The sequence below is a fragment of the Leptopilina heterotoma genome, unplaced genomic scaffold (assembly GCF_015476425.1).
Source record: "Leptopilina heterotoma isolate Lh14 unplaced genomic scaffold, ASM1547642v1 Lhet_114, whole genome shotgun sequence".
NCBI lineage: Eukaryota > Metazoa > Arthropoda > Insecta > Hymenoptera > Figitidae > Leptopilina > Leptopilina heterotoma.
Window position 1 is genome coordinate 424,470 of NW_025110833.1, and position 14,398 is coordinate 438,867.

Consider the following 14,398-nt stretch of genomic DNA (forward strand, 5'->3'; position numbering starts at 1 on the left):
AAAAAAGTATCGTTGCACTTATATACTACGGAGTAAGAGAAGAAAAAACAAACACCCCCTTTAATATTGTTCATTTTATTTTCATCCATGCCATTTGAAATGTAGTCATTAAAAAAGCTTTCACAATGTGAGAAAAAACAAGCGAAACAAACTTTTGTTCTACTTGCATAATTTTTTCCCTGTGAAGAGTGTTTTATCCATTTAAATGATCCGAGATATTTTTTTTGTTTTTATTTTCAAATTTCAAATTTAATTCCAATCTAAAATTTAATTCAAATTTAAAATTCAATTCAAATTCCAAATTCAATTCAAATTCAAATCGAATCTAAAATTTATTTTCAATTTCAAATTCAATTCAAATTCAATTCAAATTCAAATCGAATCTAAAATTTAATTCCAATTTCAAATGCAATTCACATTTCAAGTTCAATTCAAATTTCAACTTTAATTCAAATTCTAAATTCAATTCAAATTCAAGTCGAATCTAAACTTTAATTCCAATTTCAAATTCAATTCGAATCTAAAATATAATTCGAATTTAAAATTCAATTCAAATTCCAAATTCAATTCAAATTCAAATCGAATCTAAAACTTAATTCCAATTTCAAATTCAATTCAAATTTCAAATTCAATTCAAATTCCAAATTCAATTCAAATCGAATCTAAAATTCAATTCCAATTTCAAATTCAATTCAAATTCTAAAATTCAATTAAAATTCAAATCGAATCTAAAATTTAATTCCAATTTCAAATTCAATTTCAATTTCAAATTCAATTTAATTTTCAAATTCAAATTTCAATTTCCAAATGCAATTCAAATTCCAAATTCAATTCAAATTTCAAATTCAATTCGAATCTAAAATTTAATTCGAATTTCAAATTCAATTCAAATTCCAAATTCAATTCAAATTCAAATCGAATCTAAAACTTAATTCCAATTTCAAATTCAATTCAAATTTCAAATTCAATTCAAATTCCAAATTCAATTCAAATCGAATCTAAAATTCAATTCCAATTTCAAATTCAATTCAAATTCTAAAATTCAATTCAAATTCAAATCGAATCTAAAATTTAATTCCAATTTCAAATTCAATTTCAATTTCAAATTCAATTTAATTTTCAAATTCAAATTTCAATTTCCAAATGCAATTCAAATTCCAAATTCAATTCAAATTTCAAATTCAAATCGAATCTAAAATTTAATTCGAATTTCAAATTCAATTCAAATTTCAAATTCAATTCGAATTCAGAATTTAATTCAAATTTCAAATTCAATTCGAATCTAAAATTTAATTCGAAATTCATATTCAATTCAAATTTCAAATTCAATTCGAATCTAAAATTTGATTCGAATTTCAAATTTAATTTAATTTTATGGTTTATAAACCATGAAAATTTGCTATTTTTCCTGTCTGAATTGAATACATAAATAAATCAAAAATTGGAATTTTAAAAAATTCATATTCAAATTAAAAAAACTTGAAATTCAGAAAAATTCAAATTCAAATTAAAAAGAAATTAAAATTATTAAGTTTGAAGAAAATTCTGATTGAATTTATTATAATTTGATTGTGTTTTAATAAATTATAAAATTTTTATTTTTTGACTGTTCGAAATTAAATAAACATAAATAAAATATTGAAATTTAAAAAAACTCAAATTCAAATTAAAAAAAAATGGAATTTTGACAATTTGAAATTAAAATTTAAAAAAAAATTTTTACTGAATAATCCATAATTTAATTGTGTCTTATAAATACATAATAAAATTTGGATATTTTGACCATTCTAATTTAAATAAATAAATAAAACATTGAAATATCAAAAAACTCGAATTTAAATTAAAAGGCAATTAATAGGGGAGACTGGGGCGAAAAGTTAAATTTTGCATAAATGATTTTTTTTAGATAATATAATCCGCTTAGATGCAAATATTTATACATCAATATTGTAGGGCAACTTGTTCCCTACAACTTTCAATAAAAAAGTTTCTGATATTTTCGCATACAATACGTGTTTTGTCCTTTTTTGAAAATATTGTTTTTTTTAACTTTTCGCCCCATGCTGGGGCGAAAAGTTAAATGGCTGGGGCAAAAAGTTAAATTCTATTTTTAGCCTACTAAAACTATTTTCTGATAGGTGTTAAGTAGTAGATAAGTTAAAGTATACGTAAACAAGTAATTTAGTTAATAAAAGATCTTTGTTTACTTAACAAAAGCTTTAAAATAGTTATAAAGTTATTAAATTGAAATTTCAAAAAAAAAAAAAATTTTTTTTGGTTTATTTCACGTGAGCGGTTTTGTTTTTTGATAGAGTACTTGCCTAATGTCAAATAAATCATTTTTAAACAAATAAACCCAAAAAAACGAAAAATAAAAAAAATTTTTTTAATAACATGTAAAAATACATTTAACTTTTCGCCCCAGGGTGCGTTTTTGGCTTTAACAACAAATATAAAAAATCTGACTAAAGATATTTAGTAAATACCTTTAGGTATCTCTTCAGGAGACCCAAATAAAGACCTAAAAAATCGCGATGATAATAAATTCAAAAAATATACTTAAAATTGCAATGCTCTAACTATTTCCGTTCGAAAGATAATGAATTTTAACTGTTTTCACAATTTAACTTTTCGTCCCAGTCTCCCCTATTTTAAAAAATTCTAATTTAACAATTTATAATTTTATTGTATCTAACAAATTATAAAATTTGCCTTTGTTCCCGTCTAAATTGAATAAATAAACAAATAAAGAATTAAAATTTTAAAAAACTCATTCAAATTAAAAAAAACTTGAAATTTTGAAAAATTAAAAATTAAATTTTAAAAAAGTTCTGATTGAATATTTTATAATTTATTTGTATAAAAAAAATTAATAAATTTTACTATTTTGACCGCCGAAAGTAAATAATTAAATATAAAATTGAAATTTTGTAAAACTAACATTCAAATTTGAAAAGGTTTGAATTTTATAATTTTATTGCAATTAATGAATTAAAAAATTTCCCAATTTACTTGACTAATTTGAATGTATAAATAAATAAAAAGTTGAAATTTAAAAAAGTCCAAATTCAAATTTAAAGAGATTGAAATTAAAAAAAATTCTAATTCAAATTTGAAGAGATTGAAATTAAAAAATATTCTAATTCAAATTTGATAAAGATTGAAATTTAAAAAAATTCTAATTAAATAATTTATAATTTAATTGCAATCAATAAATAAAGAGTAATTAAAATGAAAATCAATTAAAATTGAGTGATTGTTGTAGAATAAAATGGATGTGCTAAACGATTAATTATTGAGCAATTAATGTTATTATATGGTGTTTAAATTTTCCCTTCGACTAGAAAATTTTGCTCTTGTCAAATGAGGAAGAGTGTGGAGGAGGGGAGGGGAGGTTTGAAAATTGATTTAATCAAAATTACTAGCGTTCGATATATTAATTACCTGAGTAAATTGAGACTGCAGTTTGGCCTCTGTATTCCAGTGAGCGGCTCACTGTATTGTAAATAATGAGCAAGATCGCCAAGCTCCGTGTACTCGATTATCGTCCAGGGCGTTGCTGGATCTGCTGTGCAAACACCCAGAACACGAGCCACGTTTGGATCAGAGAGGCCAGACAGAAAGCGTACTTCCCTCATGGCGTCACTTGCATTACTGCACTTACTCTCCTTGTTAGATGCTGGTACTCGAGCAACAATTAATCTCAGTGCTTCAGCATCGTCAATTTCACCTAAAGTCGTTGCTGCACAAACTATTACCTGCGATGAAAAGAAAGGAGAAATTTTTTTATTTTAGTGTAATCAAGTCGTTGGGGGTGAAATTTGCATGTAATTTGTCTTTTCTATTTAAAGGAAAATTCACAGTTTTTCTAAGGGGAAAAATTGAGACAAAAAAACGAATCAAAACGTTGCAACGTTTTGATTCGTTTTCTGTCTCAATTTTTACCCTTAGAAAAACTGTTTTCTAAGCAAAAAAAATTTGTTTTCATTTTTAAGGCTCTGCTGTTATGAATGTTGGCGGAGCTTCAATGGGGATTTGGGGAATTTTTTACTTTCTGGCAGAGGCTTTGTTGGGGCCCTGTTTTGGCCATATTTTCTTTTAATTTAAATCTTTTCTTTTAAACAGGAAAAAAAAAATGCCGAAACAAATAACTTTTGGGGAAATTTACCCATTTTTGGGCTATTTAGAGGAGGGCTCGAACAGGGGACTAGGTAGTAAACAGGAAAACTAGCTAGATCCTTATTGAAACTCTCTTTCAGAGAAGGAAATTTTTTGTAAAATTAAACTTTGAAAATAAGGTAAATTTTTCCATTGGAAAATTAAAAATGTTCTACGTAGGGATTTACCCAGTTTGTCAAAAATCAAAAAGATTTGATATGAAGCTCCAGAGGGTTTCTTGCCAGAAACTAGGCAAACTGGCTAGGCCCTTGTTAAGTCTTTAGTTTATTTTTTCTCTCCTATTTTTTCGGAAAAAGGGAAAACTAGTTGAAGCCTTATTTTGGTAGCTTTTAGTTTAGTTTTTCAATATTTATAAAAAATTAGGAAAACTATTTATGGCCTTGTTAAAGCTCTATTTTAGCCCTTTTTGTTTTGTCTTTAGTTAATTTTTGAGTTAAATTTAAATAAAAAACTTAAATGAAATTCAATACAAATTTTCCTATTTTTTGTGAAAAAAAGGGAAAATTGAATTTGAATAATAAATTGAAAAAATTAATTAGAAATTCCTTATTCTTTGAGAAAAAAGGAAAACTGGTGAATGCCTATTTTAGCAGCTTTTAGTTCAGTTTTTCCAACTTATTTTTCTAAGAAAAATTAGAAAACTATCTATAGCCTTGTTAAATCCCTATTTTGCCTTTTTTGGCTTAGTCTTTAGTTTATTTTCCATCTCCTATTCTTTTGGAAAAATATAAACACTGGTTATTTATGGCTTTGCTCAAGCCCTTTTTTATCAGTTTTTACTTTTTTGGTCTAGTTTTTCCTACCTCTCCAATATGACTGGAGCCAAGTTTCTCCATAGTATGCAGACACTGATGTGGAATATTCGTAGGTTCAATTTCCCTGCACTTGTACGGCTTATTCATACTAGGCGCGATATTCCAACTGACAACAGGCGCTGGTACCTAAAAAAATAAAATTAGTGATTTTATAATAAGAAAAATTGAAAACTTGTCAGAAACTGGTCAGGCCCTTAATAAAGTCTTTGGTTATGTGGAAAAAGTAGAATTGTAATCGAATAACTTCAATTAAAAAAAAAATATTAAACACCAGTATAAATTTGAATTAGTACAAATTTTTACTGATTTGAATTAGTCACTGACTTTTAGCTTTTGAATTAGTAAATTTTACTAATAAATTTATGTAAAGTATTATTTTTTAACAATTTTTTTTTATTCTAATTTCGAAATCTTAATCTAAAATTTACTATTTCTACTAATAAGTAGGTAGAAATTACTCTCCACATTTAAATGAGTGAAAATGTTTACTAATTTAAATTAGGGACTGACTTTTTGCATTCGAATTAGTAAATTTTACTAATGAATTAATTACATAGTAATAAATATTAATTTCTACTAATCTATTAGTAAAACTTACTAATTTAAAAGCAAAAATTAAAAATAAAAGAAATAGTAATTTCCACTAATATTATTAGTTTTGAAAATAATTGAAATTTTGCCAAACATTTTATTAAAATTTTTGAAAATCATTGAATTTCGGAGACAAATTTTATTACTTTTAAAAATAATTTTGAAGAAGAATTTTATTATTTATAAAGATAATTAAAATTGTGCCAAGAATTTTATTAAAATTTTTTAACTTAATTGAATTTTTATTAAGAATTTTATTATTAATAAAGATAATTGAAATTTTGGCGAGAATTTTATTAAAATTTTCGAAAATAATTGAATATTGGAGAAGAATTTTATTACTTTTAAAAATAATTGAATTTTGCAAAGGATTTTATTACTTTTGAAAATAATTGAATTTTGGAAAAGAATTTTATTATTTATAAAAATAATTGAATTTGTGCCAAGAATTTTATTAAAATTTATTATTAACTTAATTGAATTTCTATTAAGAATTTTATTATTAATAAAGATTATTGATTATTGAAATTTTGACGAGAATTTTATTAAAATTTTCAAAAATAATTGAATTTTGGGGAAGAATTTTATTGTTTATAAAGATAATTGAATTTTGGAGAAGAATTTTATTGTTTATAAAGATAATTGAAATTTTGACGAGAATTTTATTAAAATTTTCGAAAATAATTGAATTTTGGAGAAGAATTTTATTACTTTTAAAAATAATTGAATTTTGCAAAGGATTTTATTGCTTTTGAAAATAATTGAATTTTGGAGAAGAATTTTATTATTTATAAAAATAATTGAATTTCTATTAAGAATTTTATTATTAATAATGATTATTGATTATTGAAATTTTGACGAGAATTTTATTAAAATTTTCAAAAATAATTGAATTTCGGGGAAAAATTTTATTGTTTATAAAGATAATTTAATTTTGGAGAAGAATTTTACTGCTTATAAAAATAATTGAAATTGTGCTAAGAATTTTTATTAAAATTTTTAACTTAATTGAATTTCTATTAAGAATTTTATTATTAATAAAGATAATTGAAATTTTGACGAGAATTTTATTATTTATAGAAATAATTGAAATTTTAAAGAGAATTTTTAAAAATTTAAATTTTTGAACGTAATTGAATTTCTGCGAAGAATTTTATAATTTATAAAGATAATTGAAATTTTGACGAGAATTTTATTAAACTTTTCAAAAATAATTGAATTTTGGGGAAGAATTCTATTATTTATAAAGATAATTGAAATTTTGAGGAGAATTTTTAAAAATTGAAATTTTTGAACGTAATTAAATTTCTGCGAAGAATTTTGTAATTTATAAAAATAATTGAAATTTTGACGAGAATTAGTAAATATTTGTTTCTATTCAAATTTAGAGAGTAAAAGAAAAAATTATGCAATAAATGAAATAAAAAAGAAAATTAAGAAACTAGAAGGACGCTTACTTTGTGCTTTTCTTTTGGAGCAGTGTTCCACCTTTTTGAATGTCCATAATCAGAATCTCGATGACGTGTTGACAAATTAATAACAGTCGGTCTCACTGGTGAATTATTGTATGTCTGTAGTGTTCGATAGTGTTGCGTTTGACGAATCGGCGAATCTGACGACGATGATGACGAACATTCAGATTTTGACTTGAGACGTACATTAATGTCCGGACTGTCGAGATTATTTAATTTCTGCGGTGAGTCTGTTGATGAAAAATACAATTGATTATTAGATTCTTTCGTTGATTTACCATAATATGGATTTTGATGGTTCTTTATTTTTTTGATCATTTATTCATTTTGATCATTTTTGATAAAATTCTATGATAAAGAGTTGTTATTTTCTTGTTGATTAAACTCTTCTGACATTGTGACTATATACGTACCAGAATTCGCAACAACCGCATAAGTAGACTTGTACTGTGAGTCTACCAGAGGAGAATTAAACTGTTCCATCGTCAGTGGTTCGTGCATGCTAACGTCCTCCGGAACATCCGGAGAGACGTGGGCGTTGTTGTTTAACATTCCACCCGGGGTTAAATTTAGAAGGAAGTCCTGTGAAATTGTAAATACAATTTTCATAATGAACCCTTCTGGTGGCTCCTCACTTGAAAAAGCATTTTTGAAATATTCCCACAAAATTGTTCATTTCTCACTCAAACTCGTTTTTATTCAATTGGAAATAATTTCCGGTGGGAGGAATTATTTTCTTGGTAGAAAATTAAGGGGAAGCAAATTAAGTGGAAAGAAATTAAGAGGAACGAAATTAAGTAGAAAAAAAATTAAGTAGAGTGAAATTAAGTAGAACGAATTGTAGAACCAAATTAAGTAGAAAAAAAATTAAGTAGAGTGAAATTAAGTAGAACGAATTGTAGAACCAAATTAAGTAGAAAAAAATAAATAAAAACAAAAATTAGTAGAAAAAATTAATTAGAACCACAATTAGTCGAGCGAAATTAAGTAGAAAAAAATAAATAGAACCAAATTAAGCAGAGCGAAATGAAGGAGAACAAAATTTAGTAGAACAATATTAAGTAGAACGAAATAAAGTAGAACAAAATTAAAAAATATTTCTGAATGCATTTTCAACAATATCACGTAATTAACTTGAATTGAAAAATTGAAATTAAATTTTAGTTAAACAGTTTGTAATTCATAAACGAGGGAACAATTTGCCGATAATAATTATAATAATCATTGTACATTAAATGTTGATTATCATTATAAAGGACTTAAATGAAAACTTTTAGAGAAATGTTACAAATATTATTATTGGTGATTAACTGTCATTACGAATTGTTAATATAGAAATTAGTTCATTGATATTACGATGAACAATTGTAATTTACTTTAAAGGATAATTATTGCTCTTTGTGGTATGTAATGAAATAAAACTCACTGGAAATTTAAGTTTCATGTTGATTGCAAATCCAAATGGATTTTTCAAAACTGTCGGTGAACTTTGTAGTTTTTGTCGACGACTTAGTAACAAAATTATTACAAATACTAATAATAGAAGTAATGTCACTGCGGTTAGAACGCCTATTAGAACCTCCACGTATTCTTTGCCCTCCTCTCTTGCTGTTACTGTAAGAAAATTCAGAAATAATTAAATTTAATTTACAAACAAAAATTAAATTACACTGGAGCTTCACTTATTTTTAGTCTCACTTATTTTCAGTCTCACTTATTTTCACCATTTCCAGTCTCACTTATTTTCAGTTAAATGGTTCTCCGTGCGTTCTCATTGGTTGATGTTAAAGAATCCACCAATCAAATCAACTCGAATGTTACGTTTCAGAGTGAAAATAAGTGCGACTTTGCCTTTCAGTTTGTTTGGACTTAGTGAAAATAAGTGAAGCTCCAGTGTATTAACAAAATTTATTGTATTCTCGAAGTCTGAATTAGTGTGTGAATTATTAATTAATTAGTATAAGTTTTTTATGTATGATAATGATTCTTTTATTAATTAATTAATTTATTAATTAATTAATTAATTAATTAATTAATTAATTAATTAATTAATTAATTAATTAAAACGCTTATCGTGCATAAAAAATTTAATTAATTAAAATAATTTTATTACAATAAAAATTTTTTTATAGCCCTTTAAAATATGATATATTCTTTTGTTACAAAAATTTTGAATGTTAATCGAGGGAGGTGAAACGTTAAATCGTGGTAACTTATGCGGAAGGAAAGTTCGGATGAGTAGACATTTTAAAATTTTTGACGTTTTTCACTGGCCACCAAGATAAAATTAGTAAAGCACAATCCAGTTCAGTAGGAGGTATTACGGTTGAATTCAAACTCCATATCTCTAGTTTTTTCATTTTTCCCTTTTGTTTGTTTGCTAAATTTTGTATTACTCTTTTATTTACACCTGCTGGGCAAATCGGGTATATTTGTTAAAAAAAAAGAAAATAAATAAAAAAATGGCGAATTTCTCTGTTGGCTCGCATGACTTGAAAGATTAAAGTAAAGCTCATTCTAAAGAGGAAAATATATTTTATAATAGTAATATAGAGAAACTGAAATTTTTAATTATCTCGTGGAATTATAATATTTCTGTATCAGGGATTTATTATAAATTATGGGAATATTGCTGAAAAATATTTTCTTTGCTTAGAAAGAGGAGAGTTTTTAAATTAGTGACTTTAGTAATTACTTAAATTTTTTAAAGTTCTTTTTATTACATATAGCACTAAACTCTAGGAAACAAAATTTTTCTCACGCGGGTGGGATTGAACTTGTGAACGTCAGGGATGCTTAGCATGTAAATTTCCACGCAGCTGCGATGACTTTACGAAAATTCATTCATTTTAGTAAATTTATTTAGTGAATTTAGTGTTTAGTATTTCCATTGACAACAGTTTAGAATTTTTTAGTAAAATAAAGTTAATATAACAGTTGAAATTATTTATTTGTTTACAGCTTTTATAATTTGTTTGTTACCTTCTTTCCGAAAATTAGATTAGTTTTCCTTTTTAGTAAGCAAACGATTTTGAACTGTCTAGTTAAACGAATCGGTAACTTATTATATTAAAAACTTAACAGACTTGTCACAAACTCGAACTCCGAAATGTAATTTATTTAACAAAATTTCTATAATCGGAGAAATATAATATTTCTAATTCAGAGTTAAAACGAAAATTTTTAATTACTTTCTTCCGTTTGAAAATAAATATATAAAAGAGTGAGTGAAGACTTATTTGATTTAATTTTTAATTAAATCAAACTCGACGGCAATTTTAACCAATTCGAGTATTTATCGTCTTTTCCAAAGTTGACGTACAATTCATTTAATTATTTACGTTTCCGTTGAAAAGTTACTTCTCTCTCACTCAAATTATAAAGCACCAACAGTGGAAGTTGGTTAGTTTGGATGCCTTTTAATCGCGTTTTCCCTTGCACACAGAATGACGTGCTCATTTTCCTAATGAACTCACAACTCGTGCCAAAATCGAAGACGTTTTTCGTTAACCAGAACGCAATTGCTTACCTGTCTAATTTTCGAGAATAAAGGCAAACATTTGGTTAAAAGTTTTAGTCTCAAGAGAAAGGCACGAAGATGAAATGCTGAAATTGTATATATATGTATATATAGTTTGAAGAAAAAGCTGACTTTCCTTTTGGAATGTGTAATTATCTTTAGAAGTAAGCACTTGGTGTAACTTTGTCTATTTGTACGGAAACTGACTTGTGAGCTAAGTACCAAAGTATGCTGGACAAGTTACCTACTCGTTTGTAAGTTGAGGTCCACGTCCTGGTTTACTCGAACCTCCCCATTACTAATTTTGGACACAGTCTCCTCTGTCACGTTCTCGAATGGATTGGCTAAAGTAAATAGAACATCTGTATTAGACTTGAAATTTATTTCGCCATTTACATTTAGAAGGACAATGTTTATGTGACAATTTCATTTCTCTTAGCTGAAGATTCCTTATTTTCTACGGAGAAATCTAATCAAGCTAAGAATGAAAAATTCTTGTCTCGAATGTTTTTCATCAAAGTTAACGTTCAACTCGTTGGAAAAATTGAAAAATTGTTTCTTCTTTGAATTTTGTCTTTTGTGTTTTAGGAAAATGATTTCTTAACTTTACTTGATGAATTTCAATGTTTCTTTTGTGGTAAATTATTTATAGAATTATTAGTCGTGATATTGTAGTTATAATAATTAGTAGTTGAAATAATTTACTTAGTTTGATGATTTACTTACATTCCTCGAATGTTATTTCACTGATCATTATCCATCTTGCAGCGAAGAAGAGATGAATTTTGACGAATTGGCCGAGTTGACCGTGTAAATTAATCGATACATTGCGAGCATTCTCCAAAACGGTGTCAGGAATGTAGGAGTAAGACAGTGGTTCTTTGTCGTCTTCAAATCCACCGTTTTCGCTAAACCAAACCTCTGCTTTTGAGAAAACCTGCAAAATTCCTTTTGTTAAATAATTGGTGATAATAATTGAGAATAAGTGATTTTAAATTCGAAATTTAAAAATACAGTTGAAATTCAATTTTCATTTTTGCTATTTTTAGCATTATGGCGGATTATAATTTTGCAAAACTTCCATCAAATTCGTGATTAGTGATCCTGAAAACCCCTAAGTAATGATTTTTAGACGAATTCGATCAATTTTAATTTTTAAAAAAAATATTCGGCCATTTTGATTTGATTTTGAAAAAGTGACATTAGATTTGTAATTAACGACTCCAAAAAGGCCTAAATAACAATTTTCAAACGAATCTGATCAATTTTATAAAATTTGTTTGCCATTTTAGTTCTGCCATTTCGAATTTTAAAAAATTAATTTTAGGTTCGTCATCAGCAATTCCAAAAAATTGCAGGGTTGCCACGCAACCTGGAAACCTTAAAAAACCTGGAAATGTCAGGGAATTTTATAAATCTTAAAAAAAACCTGGAAAAGAATTTTGGATCGGTATCCTGAAAACTATTGTTTTCTAAAGTTATTGTGCTTATTTTTAAAATCTAATTTTATTTAAATATTTCAAAATTAATTGAATTTTAAAAGAGTTGCGTTAACAATTTTCATAAATAGATGAACTTTAAATGGTTTTAATTCGAAAAATGTAATTATCGTTAATAATTTTATTAAAATTCATCAAAGAAATTCCATTTTTTTTTAAAAAGCTTTTCTATAATTTATTTATTAGCATTTAATTATTATTGTCAATACAATTTTAATTTTTAATTTAATTCAATTATTTCAAAAAGAAATATATTATTAAAATTCGTCTCAAGAATTCAATTATTTTCAAAAGTAATAAAATTCATCAAAAACATTCAATTATAGTCAAAAGTTTAAAAAAATTCTCGTAAAAATTTCAATTATCTTTATGAATAATAAAATTCTTTTTCAGAATTCAATTATTTTCAAAAATTTTAATAAAATTCTTGTCAAAATTTCAATTATTTTCAAAAACTTTTCTCAATTCAATCAAATTTTTTACAGAGATTCAATTAGTTATTAAAATTTGTCAAAAGAATTTTAATTATTTAAAAATTTGTTGATAAAATTCTTTATCAGAATTTAATTTTGAGAAAAATTCGATTATTCAGTAAATTATTTATTTTTGTATATAAATAATTTAATTTTTGCAAAATTTTCTAATAAAAATTAATTTCAAATATGCATTTCAGTTAAAATTTTAAATAATAATTGAACATTAAACTCTGTAAATTTGAATTAATAAAAATGGTTTCTAATTTGAATTAGTGACTGAATTTTTGCTTTAGAATATGCAGATTTTACTAATTAATAGTCGTTTCTACTAATTTAACAGTTAATTTATTTAATTTTAGAAGTAATTTTGAATATTGAATAGCTTTCAAATTATAATCTTTGAAAGTTTGAATTTTTCATACTTTTAACTTAAAATTGTGTAGATTTAATTTTTTTAAAAAAGTTTAATGGAACTTTTAAAATTATTTCAAGTTTTTATTTTCTAATATATATTTGATTGAAAAATTTCCGAATAATCTATGAAATTTCATAAAATTGAATTGTAAAGAAAAGAATTTGAAAGTTTTCAAAGAAATTTTTCAAAAATTATTAAAAATGAATGAATAATTAATTTAAAGAAGAGTTTTAGTTAAAAATAATTGAATTGAAATGATAAAAATAAATTTGATGAAGTTACAGTAACAATATTCTTATAATATAAAATTATTATTTTATCAGTCGGTCATCTTTGATTGTTAATTAATTATTATAAAACATGTGAAGATATCGATTGCTCCGAGTCGAAGACTCGAAGTGATCGTTTCCTCATGTTTTATAACAAATTTTTAAAAATTGTTTATTTTCAAATAGGTAATAATAATCATTAAATATTTATTTAAAAAAGAAGGAATAGAATATTTTTCTGAGTAATAATTTTTAAACTAAATCAAAATATTCTTTGGAGTGAAGAAAAAGTATTTCGCCATATTGGTTCCGCCATTTTGAGTTAATAAGTTAATTGACTTTTTAAACTTTCTTCTAAATAAAAAATCCGAACTGTCAAAGGCAAATACAATTAGAAATTATTTAATAACGATTTTTAAAAATTTGAAATTATCGTTTTACATTAAATGGTAATAATTAGTAATTTACATTTAATTGAAAATTTCCAATAATTAGTAATTAGCTTGTACAGTAATTTTTAATTATCCCTTTTTAACATTTTCTGTTTTCAATGTTTGAATGTTTGCGGTTCAATTCAAATTCTTGCGGTTTAATGGTATTTTCTCGTCACATTACACTGAGAGGCATTATACAATATTTGATATTGTTATTATTACGATAAGGAGAAGTTGAAATTTTGTCTAATTAAAAGAAATTGAATTACCGTCTACTTAATTATGTCTCAATAAGCAGGGAATATTGTTTTAATGATTCGCTTTTATTGGAAAAAATCGTAATTTGTTTAATTCAATCGTAATTTTTTTTTACAAAAAGAATACAAGAAAAAATATTGAGAAAAAATTAATCCTATGGAAATTTAATTATTATATCTACTTGGAATAATATTAAATATTAATAAATAGTTCATTATAATAATAATAATAATATTATTAATATTTGGAAATTATTCGGAATAATATTATATAATAATAATTCATTAATAATAATTAATAACAGTATTATTATTATTTGGAAAATATTTGAAATAATATTATATTATGTAATAATAATAAATTAACAATAATAATTAATAGTATTATTATTATTAATTATTATTATTAATTATTAATTATTATTATTATTATTATTATTATTATTATTATTATTATTATTATTTGGTAAG

At 24.4% G+C, this 14,398-nt stretch overlaps 1 protein-coding gene and 1 long non-coding RNA gene across 2 annotated transcripts in view; one reads left to right on the plus strand and one right to left on the minus strand.

Annotated features, from left to right (window-relative positions):
• Window positions 1-14,398, plus strand: part of LOC122506433 — a 229,749-nt gene that overhangs the window by 6,527 nt on the left and 208,824 nt on the right. The gene's annotated exons all lie outside the window — the stretch shown is intronic.
• Window positions 1-14,398, minus strand: part of LOC122506402 (discoidin domain-containing receptor tyrosine kinase B-like) — a 165,607-nt gene that overhangs the window by 5,312 nt on the left and 145,897 nt on the right. Inside the window, exons 8-14 of the mRNA XM_043618549.1 lie at window positions 11,304-11,514; window positions 10,826-10,921; window positions 8,484-8,671; window positions 7,471-7,639; window positions 7,043-7,287; window positions 4,983-5,120; window positions 3,445-3,758 (exon numbers count right to left, since the gene is read on the minus strand). Of these exons, the coding sequence (XP_043474484.1) occupies window positions 3,445-3,758; window positions 4,983-5,120; window positions 7,043-7,287; window positions 7,471-7,639; window positions 8,484-8,671; window positions 10,826-10,921; window positions 11,304-11,514 (1,361 nt within the window). The remainder of the gene's footprint in view (window positions 1-3,444; window positions 3,759-4,982; window positions 5,121-7,042; window positions 7,288-7,470; window positions 7,640-8,483; window positions 8,672-10,825; window positions 10,922-11,303; window positions 11,515-14,398) is intronic.